The 20153-nt window shown below is 40.8% G+C and overlaps 1 protein-coding gene across 5 annotated transcripts in view; it reads left to right on the top strand.

The window, feature by feature from the left end:
• PATJ (PATJ crumbs cell polarity complex component) overlaps nt 1-20153 on the top strand; it is a 373314-nt gene that overhangs the window by 293863 nt on the left and 59298 nt on the right. For all 5 annotated transcript variants that reach the window (XM_047724601.1, XM_047724598.1, XM_047724600.1 and 2 more), the window contains 2 exons: nt 1164-1278; nt 5432-5565. In XM_047724601.1, coding sequence (XP_047580557.1) covers nt 1164-1278; nt 5432-5565 — 249 coding nt within the window. The remainder of the gene's footprint in view (nt 1-1163; nt 1279-5431; nt 5566-20153) is intronic.

Here is a 20153-nt window from a genome sequence, read left to right as displayed (position 1 = left end):
CTTAGGATTTAAAGAGTTCATGGATGTGAGAGCGTTTTTAAAAACGGGAAAGCACAACACAGATACACAATGGCTGGTGTTGTTGTAGTTTTTATATGCTGCACCGTGCCTTGTACTGAGGCACCGCCTTCCACTGCCAGAATCTTGAGGTGTCATTGTTCTGGAGCAGTTACCTTGATCCTATTTCTAGACTCCAGGGACAGCCTGGTGCTTCACTGCCTCCACCAGAATCTTCCAGCTGGGGATGGGTTCCCTGGCTAACTACAGATCCAGAAGGCAGGTCAGGTCTCTACCTATGTTTCTTAACTGCCTGTTAAGTGAGCATGGAATCCTTTTGGTTTTCCTCGGTTTTCTAATACTAATATTCATTGGAGGTATTATCCACAGAAATCCAGAATTATGAGTTAACTTTCCAAAGCTCACATAGCAAAGGTCTCTGTACCTCTATTGAAGTACAAATTCATTTTCAGCTGTGAGTTTCCATGTCTTTAATTTTGCTCTTCTCTATCCATTCATTGACTCATTCATTCATCGAACATTTATTGAGGGTCTACTATGTTCCAGGTACTGGGAATCAAGGGTGAATAAGGTATTGTTCTTTAGGTTGAATTAAAATGGCATTGGTGTACCTGGCACTTAGTAGACTTTCAGTGGATGCTTATTTCCTCTTCCTGGCCCTCATGTTGCTCAATTAACTTGCCTAATGCATTTAACTATTGTGGATGTATCCAGAAGAGAAGGACATTGTCGTATGCTCAGAACATCTGCAGCATGGAATGCTTTTCATTGGGCACATCATGGGTATGTGGACTTCACATCGATTTCATCAGAATCAATGGAAATTGAAAAAATTTTTCTTCTGCTTCCCAGCCCCAGTATCATATACAGACCACAACAATAGAGTATCATCAGCTGTTATCCTTCTTCCCTTCCTCCATCCATCCTTCATGGAAGCATCTTAGATGTCAGGTTCATTAGGGAAGCATGGGGGTTGGGACAGAAATCATCCTAACTTCCTCCTGCCACCTCTTCCACTCTAAATTCTCAGAAGACATTATTGGAGTGCCACCCTTGTTTGGGTAACAACACACCAGTTTTAAAGCCTCATCCTTTGGTTTTCGTTCTCTTCTTTGACATTCGTCTAATTTTCCCTTCTTTTGTAGGCTGTCAGCCAGATGAAACAGCAGCAAAAATACTCAACAAAAGTCTCCTTCAGTTCACAAGAGATCCCTTTAGCACCGTCGTACCACTCAATGGATGCGGATTTCACAAACTATGGTATGATTCTTTCCATGAGCCGAACTGAATTGACTCCTCCAACATGAGAAAAAGGAGGAAATTGTGATATCCTGAAAAGCGCCCTGGACCAGGAGTCAGGAAGCCTGGCTCGGTACCCCTCCTCTGCTCCCTTAGCTCCAAGTCTTGTCCAGGCCACCATTTTCCTCAACCTGCTACTATGGTTGCATGTTGTTTATTGAGAATGAAGGTGCTAGAACAAAAAAGGCCCTCAGTAAATACTGTTTACATATGAGGCTTACAAATTATTCTGTAATCTCTCCAAAAGATTGTGTTTGGTATATGAGTATTATCTCCTAAAAATCATATTCAGTCAAATTGTTAGCCTTGCATATGTTGATGTAAGTTATTTGAAGACTGTTAATTTTCAGTGCTTAAAGACATGAGTATTCGCTTTCTCTCTTTGAATTCCTGGCATGAATTATGCTGACTGGCAGTTGAAATAGAATTTCAGAATGAATAATGAGTATTTCCACTTTGCTTTTACGTGATATAAGTCTGTAAAATAACAAATAAAATAAAAATTAAACACGTGCTCACCAGTGGCAAAGCATACCCCTGCATGAATTTAACAGGCCAACACCTTTATGTATTTGTCTTATGCATATTTTTTCATAAATATTAACTCAAAAACTTTAGCAAGCAGGTATTATTCTAAAATACTAGATTTTGCTAAAATACTTAATGAATGTGGTCAGCAGACTATGACCCATGGGTCAGATTTGGCCCACCATCTGTTTTTTTTTTTTTTTAAAGATTTTATTTATTTATTTGACAGAGAGAAATCACAAGTAGGCAGAGATTCAGGCAGAGAGAGAGGAGGAAGCAGGCTCCCTGCTGAGCAGAAAGCCCGATGTGGGGCTCGAACCCAGGACCTGGGATCATGACCTGAGCCGAAGGCAGCGGCTTAACCCACTGAGCCACCCAGGCGCCCCTCACCATCTGTTTTTGTATGGTCTGCAAGCTAAAAATGGTTTTCATATTTTTAAGGGGTTGGAAAAAGTCAAAAGAACATTTCATGAAAATTCTCTGAAATCCAGACTTCCATGTCCACAAATAAAATTTTATTGGAATACTCATTTGTTTACCTGTTGTCTAAGGTTCCCGTCACACAATAAGGATAGAATTGAGTATTTCAGCAGGGAATGTGTGGTCTGTAAAGCTCAAAATACTTACCACCTGGCCTTTTACTAAGACAGCAACTACCATGTAGACCCATTGAGTTTTGATAAGATGCATCACATATTTCTATCTTGGTAACAGAAATTAATCTCCCATTTATTTAATCTGTGGAAATTCTGCTCATTCGGTCCTCTGCTTACCAAACATTGGGGGCTGGATCTGTCAGGCTTTGGGCTGGGCTGTTTGGGAAAAATACATACCAGTCCTAACTCAGGACTGGCTAGGGTGAGACAGAAGTGGAGGAAGAGAAGCGCCATCCCCAGCATCTCTAACTCTCTGTCCTCTCTTCTCACTCAAGAGGCTATACTAGGGGCACCTGGGTGGCTCAGCGGGTTAAAGCCTCTGCCTTCGGCTCGGGTCATGGTCTCAGGGTCCTGGGATTGAGCCCCGCTTCAGGCTCTCTGCTCAGCAGGGAGACTGCTTCCCCCTCTCTCTCTGCCTGCCTCTCTGCCTACTTGTGATCTCTCTCTGTCAAATAAATAAAATCTTTAAAAACAAAAGAAGCTACCCTAGTCATTTACAGAAGGATAAACTTTGTAAAGCATTCATGAAATTATGCACTATTGCACGTTGTTTTTAGTGTAAGTGAATGGAAAATGGAGTGTGAAATGCATATGCTGCCAGAAGATCTAGAGTCAAATTAGGTTTCTAATTTAATATTCTCCTTCTCATAGGGCATTTTTTATTGTTACCGAGGTTGTATCACTAAATTTCTCACTCTTAACTGGGAGGCCATTAGATTAATAAATTACATGTGGTCAGAAAGAGTAACTGTATGCCTGCCACGTTACGCCCGCTGCTGGACTGGGCACCTCACACACATTGTTCATTTACTTCCTATTAGAACGCGGCTCGTTACATGCATTTTTTGGCTGCAGAATGAGCCTCCATTTCACCCACCTAGTAATTCCCTTCTTGGGAGCTTAAATGCATGTCCCCACCACTCCAGAACCTGCTTTATTATTACTGTGGAGTCAGAGCAGAACCCTCCACAGGCTTACCTAGAGCCTGTTTCCTTTTGTTTAATATCAGGGATTGGCAAACTTTTTCTGTAAAGAGCCAGATAGTAAATATTTAAGTCTTGCGGACCATATGGTCTCTGTTACAACGACTCAGCTCCGCTGTCGCTGGGTGCTAACAGCCGTAGACTGGAAGTAAATGGATTAGCAGGGCTGTGTTCCAATACAACTTCATTTATGGACATTGAAATTTGAATTTCATGTAATTTTCACATGTCTTGAAATTTTATTTTTCTTTTTTTTTTTTTTCCAAACTTTTGAAAATGTGAAAATCATTTTTAGCTTGCAGGCCAGGATTTGGGGGCCCGCACTTGTGCAGCTGTTTAATGAGCTTTGTGAATCCCAGGCTGGGCCCTGTGCATTAGCTGCTGCTGACCAGCAGGTGGGGCCCTTTATTATCAGCCCTTAACTAAGCTGTTACCCAGCGTAAGAATGGGTACTCAGGATAATCAAACTTAGTTGTCAAAGAAGATAATCATCTCTGGAGGCTGTTATTGTACAAGAAGCTCTTGAAGCTAACATTTTGAATATTTTGATTTTTCAATTGGTTAGGTTCAGTCACTTGGAAAATGCACACATGTAGAAGTTATGCTAGATAAAAGGGTTGTATTAAACATATTTTCCTAGCCAATAAATATATTTTTTTCCACTCATTTTTTAGAGAAACCCAATCTAAAATGATGATTTAGGGGCACCTGCATAGCGTAGTCCATTGAGTGACAGACCCTTGTTTTCAGCTTACGTCTTGATCTCAGGGTTGTGAGTTCAAGCCCCATGCTGGGCTCCACACTGGCAGTGGAACCTACTTAAGAAAATTAAATAAACAAAATAAACCAATGATTTTATTTTATTTTATTATTATTTTTTAAAAATTTTATTTATTTATTTGACAGACAGAGATCACAAGTAGGCAGAGAGGCAGGCAGAGAGAGAGGAGGAAGCAGGCTCCCCGCGGAGCAGAGAGCCCGATGTGAGGCTCAATCCCAGGACCCTGGGATCATGACCCGAACCGAAGGCAGAGGCTTCAACCCACTGAGCCACCCAGGTGCCCCAAAACAACGATTTTAAAAAGTAAACCTTGGGGCACCTGGCTGGCTCAGTCAATAGAGCTAAAAAGTAAAAAGTAAATCTTTATAAAATAGCAGTAACAAGGTTTTCAGCTATGGACCCAGCATTTCTTGAATGTTGTATTTATGACACTTTTTTTTTTTAACCATGTATATATTTTGGGATCGTTGTTAGATAATTCTTATTTTCAGCCACATCATACTTTATTGATGAAATCCTTTATATATCTTAATTCGTGATATGCTCTAATTGAAAGTGTTTAAGCACTAATTCTTCTTAGTATCTTCTAACTATAACTCATAATCTTCTGTCATAGCAGTCTTTATTTTCATTATAACATACACCTGTATGTGCTTAATTATCTAATCATCTTACATTTTTTTAAAAGATTTTATTTATTTATTTGAGAGAGAGAGAGTAAGAGAGGGCATGAGAGGGGAGAAGGTCAGAGGGAGAAGCAGACTCCCCATGAAGCTGGGAGCCCGATGTGGAACTCAGTCCTGGGACTCTGGGATCATGACCTGAGCCGAAGGCAGTTGCTTAACCAACTGAGCCACCCAGGCAGCTCCTAATCATCTTACATTTTATCGTACGAGTTTTCAGGGTATATTTTAAGACTAAAAAAATTTCAAGTATACTTAAAATAGTTGATTGAGTAAGGAGGGTAGTTACTGTTTTCATCCCAAAAATGTCAGGTTTCATCCCTTCCTGAATGAACGTGAAGGACCCAGGTCTTTCCTCCATGGTGCTTAGCAGGAAAAGAGTGAAATGACAGACACGTGCAAACCATGTACTCCCCAACTAATGCAGTATGCGCACTGCACTGCCTCTCCACTTGCCTGTCATTCTGTTTCATCCTTCTCCAGGTGGTTTCCAGGCTCCTCTGTCAGTGGACCCTGCCACGTGTCCCATTGTTCCTGGCCAGGAGATGATTATAGAAATATCCAAGGGACGTTCAGGTCTTGGTCTCAGCATTGTGGGAGGAAAAGACACGCCTTTGGTAAGTTCCTAGAAGTGAAGTGTATCCGCTGTCACAGTTTTTTGTTGAGCCTTATTCTGGCCTTTATCACTCTGTGGAAGACTTGGCTTCTTCGTGGTGTGGAAGAAAACGTAATTATAGACATGCATGTATATTCTGGCCAGCTTTGAAGTTTTTCTCAGTGTTCCAGGATTTTCTCTACATTGAGTATTTTTTTAATAAATGCTTATTAGATCAACAACATTGTAGCCACATTTAGAAATATTATAATAGGATTTAGGGCCACCTGGGTGGCCCAGTCAGTGGTGAATCAAGAGTGGTCCAACTCTTGATTTGGGTTCAGGTCATGATCTCAGGGTTGTGAGAGCAAACCCCAAGTCAGGCTCCGTGCTCAACATGGAGTCTGCTTAAGATTCCCTCCTTCTTCCCCTCCCCCAGCTCACACACATACTCACCCTTTCTCTCTAAAATCTGCTAAATTATAAACTAAACAATTAAAAAAAAAACAGAATTTAGGCCAGTGTCTGCCACATGCTAAGTATAAAGTAAGTATGAACTGTCATTATTATGATCTTCATTATTATTTCATGGAATGCTAGATAAAAATATATATCAATTATTTTAGCATAACAGTTTAGGTTTTGCTTTATTCTAACCATGTTCATGTCTACTCATAATTTTTTAAAAAATTAGTCTCGAATGTTTTTGCTTGGATGACAGATCTTTGAGTATTCAGTGTGTGTGTGTGTGTGTGTGTGTGTGTGTGTATGAGAGAGAGGAAGGGGCAGAGGGAAAGAATCTTAAGCAGCCTTCATGTCCACTCAGAGCTTGATCTCACAACCCCGAGATCATGACCTGTGCCAAAATCTAGAGTCAGACGCTTAACCCACTGAGCCACTCAAGTGCCCTATTTAGTATATTTTGATGTTACTGCTCATTACCATTTTTTTTAAAACTTCCTGTGTTTTGATTTATAAAAATGTGATGAATCAATGTGTATATATTTGAATAGGTCATGCGTACATATTATGCTCAGATAAATTGATACAAAGGATGTAAGGTAGAAAGCAAATCCTCCTCCAACCCTTTCGCCCTAGCCCTGCACTCCAAACCCATCCTGCTCTCCCTAGAGACGAGGCTTCCTCTTAATAAATACGTTTTTAAATGAATATTTTGGTATTTCTTTTGCCCCTTTTTATTTAGTAAGGAATAGATTAATATGCCAGACTTACAGATAAAACGTGTAATATGATGAGTAAAAATAATTTTTGTTTTTGTCCAGAGTATGATAATTCCACATTAGTATTGTCAGGAAGTAAGGAGATCTCGTTATATTTTTCTGTAGTACCTGTGAGGCCCCCAAAGTGCTAGGCATCTCAAGAACCACAAAGTGCAGCGGAAACCTGGGTCTCGGTGCCTTCTGCCGGACCCCTGGTCTCAGCCCTTCCTCCCACACTCCTGTCCCACCCAATCTGGCAAAGACGGCACCACACACCCCGCTAATGCACGACCTAAACAGGACTGTGCTTAGATGCTGGGGTTTATTTATTAAAGGATTTTATCTCCATCCGCTTGATTAAAGTATTTCTAGAACTTTTCCCCTGAGGTCAGGATAATTTATTTCCTGAATTTTTCTCCCTTTGCCTGTGCAGGCAGGGCCTGCTGTGTATGGCTTCATGCATACATGAGGATATTTGTTCGTGAGCTTGGATGAAACTGTGAACACCTGGAGCTAACTAGCTCAGTAGCCATTTGTAGCTCCCACCCTCTTGTGGGGTGAGATTTAAATACGATTTAAAAATACTGCCTAGAGGGGCGCCTGGGTGGCTCAGTGGGTTAAGCCGCTGCCTTCAGCTCAGGTCATGATCTCAGGGTCCTGGGATCGAGCCCCGCGTCGGGCTCTCTGCTCAGCCGGGGAGCCTGCTTCCCTTCCTCTCTCTCTACCTGCCTCTCTGCCTGCTTGTGATCTCTCTCTGTCAAATAAATAAATAAAATCTTAAAAAAAATAAAATAAAAAATAAATAAATAAAAATACTCCCTAGACCAGACCACTTGAAGGGAAACTTCCGAAGAAAAGTTTGCCCCTTGCCTTAGCGACAGAAGCTGAACGGATCTTTCTAAGCCAGATAATGAGAAATGCAGAAAAGTTCGGGGGTCGTAAAGAAGTGAATATATATACGTACCAAATATTTTTAAAGCATATTATATATATTGTCATCCCAAGGTCTTTGGGGTAGTATGCAGAAACTATTGGCCGACCCTAGATATTGGCTTTTTCTCCCTTCTAGAGCCTGTTTTCTGATTTTTCCAAAGAGGTATTCCTGAATATTGAAATAACTGAATTTATATAAATCTGTATTTGAAATGAACCAGGGAAATTACATTTTAAGGAAACTCTGTAGTGAATTCTTTCATGAGGATGTAACCCTCTGATTTATCTTTTGCAAATCTAAGTCTGTACCACTTAAAATAAGGCAGAACCAGATTCCCCGTAGGAAATAGGGAATTTTTTTTCCAATACGAGATCCCATAGCATGTTTTGCCCAGCTGAATGAGTTTATTAGCTGATTTTTTTTTTTTTTTTTTGCTTTGTTATTAATCTGATGTGGCTTTACATGGGTGGGTTAGAAAACCTGGGTGACTGCACCCATGCTGCTCTGGGGTCTTCCCTGTTGCCCACACTGGTGCTCCCGGCTGCCAGCCTGGGGCCTTCCACCGCTTACATCACCTACTGCTTCCTGTTGAGGCAGTTTGCTAGCTACCATGCTCTCTTCTGCTTCTCTGGCCACCACGAGGCAGCCCCATCCACTCCCTACCCCCTCCCCAAAAATTCTTCAACAGCATTCTGAAGTTCGTAACCTATAGTTCTGCCTTATGAGACTGTAAATCCCATTGTCCTTGGAAGGATAAGTACCACTTAAAAATGAGAAATGGGACACAGCTTTTATTTCTTAACCTCAGGTACCTCGTCAAAAGCTGTAAGTTCAACTCACGAGTTATATATAGCCATGTCGTTTTTGGTGAAGCTGAACAGCAGGGGCGGGCGGAAGGTGCTTCAACAAGTAAAAGCGTTGTTTACCACAGTGGAGATCTGTTTGTCCTTCCAAATTTTGACATGGACTATGCAGCCTCGTTGACACTCCAGGTCCCATTATCCAGTTGAGGCACAGGACTGCGGCCGGCCAGCCGGAAGTTAGCAAATGAAGATGAGAGCATCTGAAGGGAAATTGTGGACAGCGTTGACCCACTGACCAAAGTACCTTTGCACATGTCTTTGCACATTTGATTTTGTGACACCCTCACTTCAGCTCCGATGGGGGCAGGGTGGGGAAGAGCACATTCTGAGTGCTGGTGAGCTTTCTTAAGCATCTGCTCCAAGCCGCTCAATTAGGGTTTCTGGGCCCTCTTTGTTGTGTATCCAACAGATACGTTTGCCATCTTTGGAGGGATTGAGCCTCTGGGACTTGGTCTTGACACCACATCAGTCCTATCTGCTATAAATAATTGCTCTGGAGCCAAGGCAGATGGTTTCTGAGATCAGAGAGGGAGATCTCACTTAGCATCCCATTGTGTTTGCAGCCAGTCTTCTGAATGGGCCTTTTAAAATACCAAGATAATGGTGAGGTTGAGCCTCTTGGGACGGTTTACGAGTGCACCTGGACCCAATCCTCAATGACAGACTTCTGCCTCTGTTGTTTTAATCTTCTCCTTTCGGTGAACGTGGCTCTTCTATGATAGCTTACATATGTTGGCTTAAAGGCTGCCCTTAGTGCCGAGGACATAAAATTGAGTGAAATAACACTGTCCTTACACGCTCAATCAAGTTCATTCTACGACCTTCAGTGTTTATGGTGTAATATAAGGGACCAACCCATGAAAAATCCTAATAAGGACTACTAAAATAGGGATTTTTTTCTCTGGAAAGTAGAAAAAAGTACAACTATGGGCATCTGGGTGGCTGAGTCAGTTAAGCGTCCAGCTCTTGATCTTAGCTCAGGGAGTGATCTCGGGGTCTCAAGTTCAAGCCCCGCCTTCAGGAAGAAAGGAGGGAGGGAAGGAAGAAAGGAAGGGAGGGAGGGGAACTACAGGACACGCGTTCTAGATTTAATTAGTATGGATTAGTTTTTATATGTTTCTTATAAGCCAGTATCTTAGTCCATCCAGGCTGCTGTAACAAAATACCACAGACTGGGTGGCATATAAACAACGGAAATTTATTTCTCACAGTTCTGGAGGCTGGAAGTCCAAGGTCATGCTGTCTTGGTCAGATGAGGGCCCTCTTCTGTGCTGTAGAGACTTCTCATATCTTCACATAGTAAAAGGAGCCTCTGTGAGGCCTTTTTTTTTTTTTTAATTTTTTTTTTTTAAAGATTTTATTTATTTATTTGTTAGAGAGAGAGAGAGAGCATGAGCACAGGCAGACAGAGTGGCAGGCAGAGGCAGAGGGAGAAGCAGGCTCCCCGCTGAGCAAGGAGCCTGATGTGGGACTCGATCCCAGGACGCTGGGATCATGACCTGAGCCGAAGGCAGCCGCTTAACCAACTGAGCCACCCAGGCGTCCCTGTGAGGCATTTTTTATAAGGGCATTAATTTCATTCATGAGGACTCAGCTCTCATGACGTAATTGCCTCCCAAAAAGCCCTACGTCCTGATACCACCACTTTGGGCCTTAGAGTTTCTACATTTGAGTTTAGAGGGGCACACAGCAAGGAAACCACATAAGGTATAAAATTGGTAGTATATTTATTCATATTATTTCCTTCCATCCATCCATCCACCCACCCGTCATCCTACCTCTCCCCACCACCACCACCACTCTTTTTGGTCTTGGAGTGCTAGTTTGCATGAAATCTTACAACTCAGAAGACTTGACGTTTTCTGCCAAATGAAAGACTGAGGACTCTTACCTTTTATGCTCACCACGGATTTCCTAAGCCTCTCCCTGAATCCTTAAATTCCCCCCTTCTCTGAAATGTTTGCTGATGAGAAGTTTCATCTCTAGTGTCCTCAGAAGTAAAGCGTAGTTCTCCAGTGTTATTTTGTTGGGGTTATTTTATGATCAGTCTTGGGAATTCTAGAAAAGAGAAAGAAGAACTTAAATCTTTTATCTCAGAATATTGGCAGACTTGGACTGTTCTTGGGATTGAACAAGTGAAGTTCAGAAAGAATGACGAAAGTTTCTCCAGGACCCTCACTCTGTGCATTTTCCTTTCTCTGGTTATCATTGCCAGAGGTCCCAGACTATAGACCATTAGATCTATCAGATCTAATAGGCTGAGTAATGACGCTGATTCTATGGCATCGAAATCCCAGATCTCTATCTCTAGGGCCTTGGACAAGCATCTCAACCCTTCTAGGTTAAATCTGCTTCTTCGTTTGTGCAGTGATGGTGACAACAAAATCCACCTCTTAAGGTTGGTATGTGGATTAATAAGGTAAAGAATATAAAAGAATTTTTCCAATACCTGTATACTGAATTCAGTCTTTTTTTTTTTTTTAAGATTTTATTTATTTATTTGAGAGGGGAGAGAGCACAAGCAGGAGTTGGGGGAGGGGCAGACAGAGAAGCAGGGAGCCCAACATGGGGCTCAATCCCAGGACCCTGGGATCATGGCCAGAGTCAAAGGCAAATGCTTAACTAACTGAGCCACCCAGGCACCCCATGAGTTCAGTTACTACTGATTATTGTTAAACATTTATATTAAAATATATCCTCAGCTCCCTTCATATGTCTGTCTTTTTTTTTTTTAAGATTTTATTTATTTATTTGACAGACAGAGATTACAAGTAGGCAGAGAGGCAGACAGAGAGAGAGGAGGAAGCAGGCTCCCTGCTGAGCAGAGAGCCCAATGATGTGGGGCTCGATCCCAGGACCCTGGGATCATGACTTAAGCTGAAGGCAGAGGCTTTAACCCCCTGAGCCACCCAGGTGCCCCCATATGTCTGTCTTTGATACATCAGCCGCACACTGAGAAACTGTTTCTGCATATTTAAATATTTGTCAGCATCACACTTTTTAAAAAAGTGATTTGATACTCTTCTTAATATGTAATTAATATGTATCCTCTTACTTAATTCTCACAATAACCCCTATAGAAGAGGGAGCAGTATTACCCCCATTTAACAGATGAGGAAATGGAGACGTAGGTAAGTTAGGTAACTTCTCCAAGGGCCTAATGCTAGCAGTTGGTCCAGTTGAGGTTAATTAGATGATCCAACTCCAAAGCCACATGACTGGGCTCCTTTTCTAGGGCTACCACTATATGCCATCGACCTTCACCTGTAGAAGGGAGTTATTCATCTCACCCACCAGACCCTGAGTACCTTGAGAACAGCCCCATTTTATGTATTTTGTACCTTTAGTGCCACCCTATAGTGCCGTGCCCACGTAGAAATAGGACTGTCTAGCCTCTGTGAGCCACTCCGGGCTCCGTCCAGGCTGGCCTCCTTCCATTCCTTTCGAGGCATTTGCACGTGCTATTAGATGTGTCTAGAGTGCTTACCTGATCAGTTTTAACTGTAGCTAGAGTATTCTGTTCATTTCTGGGTATAATGACGTGGTCAACAAGGACATTGTTGAAACCACATCATGGCAAGGAAGAATTGAGTAGAGTTAGGAAAAGAAGATCAGAGGGGACAATGACAACTCTCTGCAAATATGTAAGGTTATCTTTTTGTGAATGAGGGATAACAACAGGTTCTTCCAAGGGGCTTGGTGAAAAACAGATTTCACATTTTCATAAGGAAGGATTTTCTAAACATCAGTTGGGCAAAGGTGGAATGAACTATGTAATGAGTGCCAAATCTCGAGAAATATTTTGACAAATGCAGGCATTTGCAAGGATTATTATTAGGCTTTATTTTTTAATCAGGCAGGAACATTTACATTGATAATTCTCTTTCTCAAGGTTATGGCAGTCTAAGGAAATTCTCTCTATTTTTTTATATTCCCATCTCACAAATTTCTTAAAATGTCTTTGAGTTTTTTGAACTAGAGAATAAGGCTTAATTATTGTTTAGTTTTGTTTTATGGAAGCTAGTCATTGTTATCACTTTTGGAAAGGTTAAATTGATGAATATAAGCCCTCCTTGTTACACTTGTGTGGTTCCTCTGGGCTGAAGATAAGCTTGTCTCTTTGTAAGAGGAGAACAATTAGCCTAAGGCATTTGTTTTGTCTTTATATTCTCAGTACCATCGTTTTGTAATTGAGGTCAGTGAATGCCGAGGGTAGATTATAAAATTTAGATACTCGGAATATTTTTTTTTTTAAGATTTTATTTATATATTTATTTGTCAGAGAGAGAGAGCACGCACAAGCAGGCAGAATGGCAGGCAGAGGTAGAGAGAGAAGCAGGCTCCCTGCAGAGCAAGGAGCCCGATGCAGGACTCGATTCCAGGACCCTGAGATCATAGCCTGAGCTGAAGGCAGCAGCTTAACTGACTGAGCCACCCAGGCATCCGGATACTTGGAATATTCAGAAGGCCTGGGAATGTCAGATTGCAAATCTGATTTCTCTCCATATTTCAAATCAGTATTTTAATCCCCACCTGATCTAGTACCAGTTTAATTCAGTGTCCTTAAACAAACGTTCTATAAATGGGAGAGGTACATTAGCAAGAAGCATAGAGGTAGAAGGACTATCACATTTGGATACTGTGTGGTAAAGTCATCCATCTAGGAACTGAAGTGAAAACTATCAGTCTTTTAGCTCTAACCATGTGTCCAGCTCTGCAGTGACCTCACATAATCCTGATTCACCATGTTGCACGCTATTGTTTAACTGTTACTGCTTTTGACCATTTAAATGTGGAACTGTAGCAATTTAAACCACTAGGTATTTTTTTTTAAGTAAGCAGAATAGAAGACTTTTTTACATTTGATTAAGTGTTTTATTTTGCTATTCCCCTTCAAATGAACTTTGCACGGTCTGTTTCATGAGGAGTGTGGTTTGCTTTGGCGTATAATCCCCCAAAGCCAGGCTTCTTTTATCATTATTGCTTAAGTCATATATTTTTACACAAAACATCTTATTACCTTAGTTTTATTTTAAAAATCAAAGCAGAGTTTGCAAAAAGTCTATGAATCACACTGAAAGAATGTTAACGAATAGTACCTCTGAATTTCCAGATTTGGGCATTTCTGATCTTAAAGAATATGACTGTAAGCAAAAATATTATGCAAGCTGAGTAAAGTTTAGATAAATAAGGACCAGATGGAACTATAGGGACTTATAAAATACAATGCAAATATTATCCCATTTCCTTAAAATAAATCTATATTTCAGTATGAAAAATTATATTCATGTTGGTGAGTATCAACCTTTTGCTAAGTCAGTCTTGGCAAGGGAACTCCATTTTAAGTAAATATAAAACAGCTTCTTTTCTGAGTTTGAGAGGGGAACGCTTTTCAGTGTCTTAAAATGTGAAACTTTTTATATATTCATTGCAATTCTTGTATTAGCTGTTTTATTGCTGTGATTTTCATTCTGCATTTTAGTTACCTATAGTGTGCAAAAGTTTGCAATCCCTGAGCTTGAGTTTTAGGATAGCTTATATACTCCATTGCTCTAAAACACACACACACACATTGCTGTTACTGTTTCCTGTGTAACTGATCATTTAATCCATACTTTTAGTCAAGAGCCACTAGTGTTGCTGGTTTAACAATCATTTATGTTGCCTGTGGTTTATTACCCAAGAAAATTTCAGCATTTCAAAATAGTGGGTGCTGAACATTGTGGTCCATTTTCTTTCTCTTGGAGGGTTTGGTAGGTATGAATCTTCATACTCTACCCAAAGCATATTAGAATAAATGAATAAATCGAGATTAAGATATAGAGACTCAGCCTTTGTTCCTTTTGTAGCAGAGTTTTATGGGGATTAGTTGAAGACCATGTTTTGAGATTCATAGAAAATCTGTGTAGTGAACACTAATTTATTAGAGTATCCAGATTTCACAAAGTATGATTCGAAGTATAAGTTCTTTTTTTTTTTTTAAAGATTTTATTTATTTATTTGATAGAGAGAGATCACGAGTAGACAGAGAGGCAGGCAGAGAGAGAGAGAGGGAAGCAGGCTCCCTGCTGAGCAGAGAGCCCGACGCAGGACTCGATCCCAGGACCCTGAGATCATGACCCGAGCCGAAGGCAGCGGCCTAACCCACTGAGCCACCCAGGTGCCCCCGAAGTATAAGTTCTTTTGACTCTTGTTGACTTCCCTTGTATAGTTGTGGCTTCTTCAGGCTTTCTGAACAGAAACATTTATTCAGCCTATGAAGTTGGTAAGCAAAACTGTATCAGTTTGACAAATATTATACTTCTTCTAAAGCAGTAATATTTTATTATGTCCACGGTAGAAAAGTGTATATTGAGTGTACACTTGATTCTGAGATTCATCCAGATTAGGAAATTAAAATAAAAGGAGAGGGGCCCCTGGGTGGCTCAGTCGTTAACCTCTGCCTTCAGATCAGGTCATGATCCCAGGGTCCTGGGAGTGAGTCCCACATTGGGCTCCTTGCTCAGCAGGGAGCCTGTTTCTACCTCTCCCTCTGCCTGCTACTCCTGCTTGTGCTCACATTCTCACTGTCTCTTTCTCTCAAATAAATAAGTAAATCTTAACAAAATAAGATAAAATGAGAAAAAAGTCATCTTAGAATAAATATGGCATTTATTGGCAACATTCTGCCTCAAGTCCTGTGTGTTCTTACGAGATATTGAAAGTAATCTCTATCTATATAATTTAATTTATTATTTTTATATTGTTTTCTATATATTATGTATTATAATTTACTATAATTAATTTATATTTAATAATATATCATTTATATTTATATTATTTGTATATAAATATATAGTATTTATATATGAATGATTATAATATATAAATATTATATTTATGTAACTCTTATATAAATCTATATTTATATTTATAGATATGAAATTTTTTTATATATGTGTGTAACCATAACCACTGTGGGTTATTTAGTCAAAGGTATTTCAATGGCATTCATCCACAACATTTTTAAAAAATTATTTATTTACTTGACAGAGAGAGAGAAAGAGAGAGCACAAGCAGGGGAAGCAGCAGGCAGAGGGAGAGGGAGAAGCAGGCTCCATGTGGAGCAGGGATCCCAATGCAGGGCTTGATCCCAGGACCCTGGGACCATGACCCGAGCCAAAGGCAGACACTTAACCGACTGAGCCACCCAGGGACCCCTGAAAGTAATCTATTACTGTGTTGCTTCTCATGAATCAGCGAGGGTAAGCCAGATACCTTTGCATCAAAGCAGAGGGCTTGAAGGTGAGGAGGATTAGCATCTTTGCAACTTGTCTTGAATTTTATTTGCCCTTTACCTTTGTAACAGGTTCAAAAACACATAGATCTACAAAACACATGGAATGTAAGCATCATAACACATGCTATAGCGAGAAAAATGCATTCAGTCTTCCATCCTTGGGTTAATCAACCTACTGGCCCACGATAGCAGGGAAAACTGAGACCTGCCTTTGTTGACAGGAGTCCTTCCGTCCCTATCATAGATAACCCATGTTTGTGTTTCTACCTGTATGACCTTTCATGTTTCCCAGCCATGTTATAGGAAAGTATCACCAGGACAAAGCAGCAGTAGGAGGTACAGTCAATTTTTCTTACTCATGGTAATTGTGTTCTTTAAAGTCATAGCAAACACTGAGTTAGTGAATACTGAACCATTACTTCCAGGGATGGATTCCTCTGGTCAGAACATTTTGACAGTCAATAAATACATAACCTTGTTTTACGTGTGTTACTTTTTAAAGATAGGTTATTTTCATATCTTTTATTGATTCACTAACATTGAACTCATGGCCAGCAACACATTCATAAATTCATAAATGAACAAGTTACCCAACACAGGTATTTTTTCCATATGGCAGATCACAGCCTTCTCCTTAGAAACATAAGACAACACTTCAGTCTTGTACTTGGGAGATGTTTTAAACAGCAAAACACAAACAAAAAGCACAAAAATACAAAACATGCACTAAAAAGACCACAAAAAAGATGCCTGCTCACAATATGAGAGCTGAAACACAAAGGCAAAATGTCACCTTGTTCTACTTACGCATTGTTCACCACTTTGCCCTTGTCCACAAAGGACCATGAATGCACCAGGAACATTGATTTGGGGGAATGAGTGAATTTGCAAATACAGAATCCATAAACAGTGAAGACCAACTATACTTAACGAAAACAAAAAAATCAAAATACCTGGTAACAGAACTTTTGTGGTCTGGCTTAGATCTTGTTTGCATTCAAATGGTCCCTTGGCCTTAGCCCTGAGCAGCCCATGACTTCAGAAAGCATAACCTGAAGGGGCGCCTGGGTGGCTCAGTCAGTTAAGTGTCCATTATGACTCTTCGATTTCACCTCAGGTCATGATTTCAGGGCTGTAAGATCAAGCCACAGGTTGGGCCTGCACTGGGCTTGGAGCCTGCTTAAGATTCTCTCTCCCTGTCCCTCTGCCCTGCCCCTCTTTTTCTCCCTCTGAGAAAGAAAGAGAGAGAAAAGAAAAAAATTAAAAAATTAAAAAATAAAAAGATTAGGGGCGCCTGGGTGGCTCAGTTGGTTGAGCGACTGCCTTTGGCTCAGGTCATGATCCCGGACTTCTAGGATCGAGTCCCGCATCGGGCTCCCAGCTCTTTGGGGAGTCTGCTTCTCCCTCTGACCTTCTCCTCTCTCATGCTCTCTCTTACTCATTCTCTCTCAAATAAAAAAAAATAAAATAAAATAAAAAGATTATACTGTAGTATAATCTTTCTTGAAAAGAAGCAGTCAGGGGTTCCCTGGCTGGCTCCATTGGTAGAGCACGCGACTGTTGATCTCAGTGTTGTAAGTTCAAGTCCCACGTTGGGTGTAGACATTACTTAAAAATACAATCTTGAAAAAAAGAAAAAAAAGAAAGAAAAAGGAGCAATATGTTGTACTCTTGGTTCACCATAAATTATAGGAAAAATAGAAATTGAAAAATAGACTGAGGGGCGCCTGAGTGGCTCAGTGTGTTAAAGCCTCTGCCTTCGGCTCGGGTCATGATCCCAGGGTCCTGGGATCGAGCCCCACATTGGGCTCTCTGCTCAGTGGGGAGCCTGCTTCCCCTTCTTTCTCTGCCTGCCTCTCTGCCTACTTGTGATCTCTGTCTGTCAAATAAATAAATAAATAATCTTTAAAAAAAAAAAAAAAGAAAAAGAAAAATAGACTGAGACTGGTGTCATTCATCCTTAGAATGGTGAATTTTGACCACTCTGGCATACATTCTTTCCTTCATGTCCCATGTAGGCCCCTTTCAACCTTAGATATGTATGTATTGGGAGTCCTCATTAGCAAGTATTCAACATCTGTTTGGCCGACACTTTGCTTGACATTATATACATAATCTCATTTCATCCTCAGACCCTAAAAGGTAGGATTTATTCCATTTGACAGAGATGGGAACACTATTTTGGTGAGGTTAAATACCTCAATAGAGGTATCACAAAGCCATGATACATGGCAGAACTCCTCTGAACACAGGTTTATGTGGCCATAGCCAGTATTCCCACTGTACGTTGCTGCCTTCCATTGTTTACAGGCTGGAAAATTCCTCTGGCAGACCTGATAGAATCTGTAGGAAGTTAAAATTGATCATCAATTTTGTGCAGCACTTTCCATTTTCCTTGAATCTGTTGATTTGCTTTGACCAGTAGTAGTGAAAGTAACATTGAATGACCTCCAAGCCTTAGTCTCAAGGCCTTACGGTTTAGCTCTTGTCCTCCTGAAAGACTGCTGCCTTGCAGACAAGCCTGGCCTGGAGAGGCCTCCTGGAGGATAACACACCTTGGAAAGACTGCTTTGGGAGAGAGGGGCCTAGCTATCCCCGCGGAGCCCCCCACCAACCTGACTACAAACCCATGTGAACCCAGCTGAGACAGCAGATAGCAGACTCACCCCTGAGCCCAGCCCAAATTGCCAGCCCACGGAATCATAGACAAACAGATGGTTAGTTTTTGTTTTAAGCCTCTAAGTTTTGCAGCAAAAGATAACTAATAGAATAGCCAGCCCCCCAACCAAGGCCCCAGACTCTGATCTCTCTAAGCCTGTAAAAGCTGGGATTCTTCTGGTCTGCCATTTAGAAGGAGGTCTTATAATTCTTAGGTAGGATCTTTGTGTCTGCATAAAACAGTGGCTTCCTCCACTTTGCGCTGTGTATGAGTTCACAGAGGTCTAAAGTTTTAGAGGTGGAATGACTTTAGAAACCATGTATTTCATCTCTGTGCTGCACTGATAAGTGTCATGAACCAAGCAGTTTATGTAGAACCACTTGCAAAATTGGCCAGTCAGAGCTGTGAGAAAAATTATCTCCTTTCACTCCCAGTCCTGGGTCCTTCTGTCCTTCTTCCACATCATACTGCCCCCCTTTTTTCCCAAATCACATTCTAATGTGATTATATCTATGTGATTAAAATATAGTAGGGAAGCTTGGTTTTTTGGTTAGTTTGGGTTTTATCCTCCCCCCCGCCCAGAATCTGCGCAAAGGGTTTGAGACAGAAAAGCATCATGTTCTAAAGACACTCAACCCTTGACTTACACAAGTAGAGTCAACTTTGTTCAGCGTGAAATATTCTTTTGCAGTTTTAACCCACACTTTTCTTTTTAAACTCTCTAACAGCAGTAGACATCCCAAATCAGTAACTTAATACCTCTCTATGTGGTTTTCGGTGTAGAGGTGAACATTGTTTTGATTTGCACAGCACTGTACCGAGCATTTTACTACCCCCACAATATTATCACCCCTCATTGATTTGGCCTTCCTGCTGGGAAAGTCCTCTACTATATAGAAGACACGTCTGTATCATTTCTGAACAGCAACAGCCTCAGAGGGGAACTCTATTAAATGATGTTTAAAAGAAGCACTACTCCTCTAAGACCACAGATCTGAACCATGGTTTCTTCCAGATGAAAAACAATGCCCATTTTATACACAATCTTTTTAATCCTTCTTTGGTCCTCATGGGTCTTTCTTATTAGGAGGGATTTTTCCCATAAAGCAGGGAAATAAGACATAACACTCTTTGGGGATCCCTGGTAATATGTTTTCCCCGTAAATGTGAAATTTAATGTGAATTTTTTCTGTAGTTAAAATGTCCCTTAGGATTTTTTTGAGGAGAATGGGGGCGGGGACTTTATAAGTATGGCAAAGATTGGGTTTAATTCTAGAGTGATCGAATTAGGTAAAGCATGCCTACAAGCAGTAAAATTAAGCCGTATATACCTGGTCCCTTATAGGAATATCTACAACATAATTCTTTATCAAAGTTTTGCTCTGAAATGCTTACTGAAACAATCCACTGAATATCTAGAAATGTATAAAATCTCATTCTGGGGAAGAGTTCACGTACTCAGGAGTGCTTACGGATACCCACAGTTGCTTTTCCTAACACATAGCTTCTTCAAGGGTTCTGGGCCTGTGGTGACAAAAATAAAATTGCCGTTTGCTGAGTATTGGTGTGTTGATGAATTGCTCTGCCTACTTATCGGCAGTTTGAACAGTAAAGAGATGGCTGATGGGCTGAAGTGTCCGATGACTTTGACTCTA

This window comes from Lutra lutra, chromosome 4, assembly GCF_902655055.1.
Source record: "Lutra lutra chromosome 4, mLutLut1.2, whole genome shotgun sequence".
NCBI lineage: Eukaryota > Metazoa > Chordata > Mammalia > Carnivora > Mustelidae > Lutra > Lutra lutra.
Note: the sequence above shows the minus strand (reverse complement) of the source record. Positions and strands in the feature narration are given on the sequence as shown.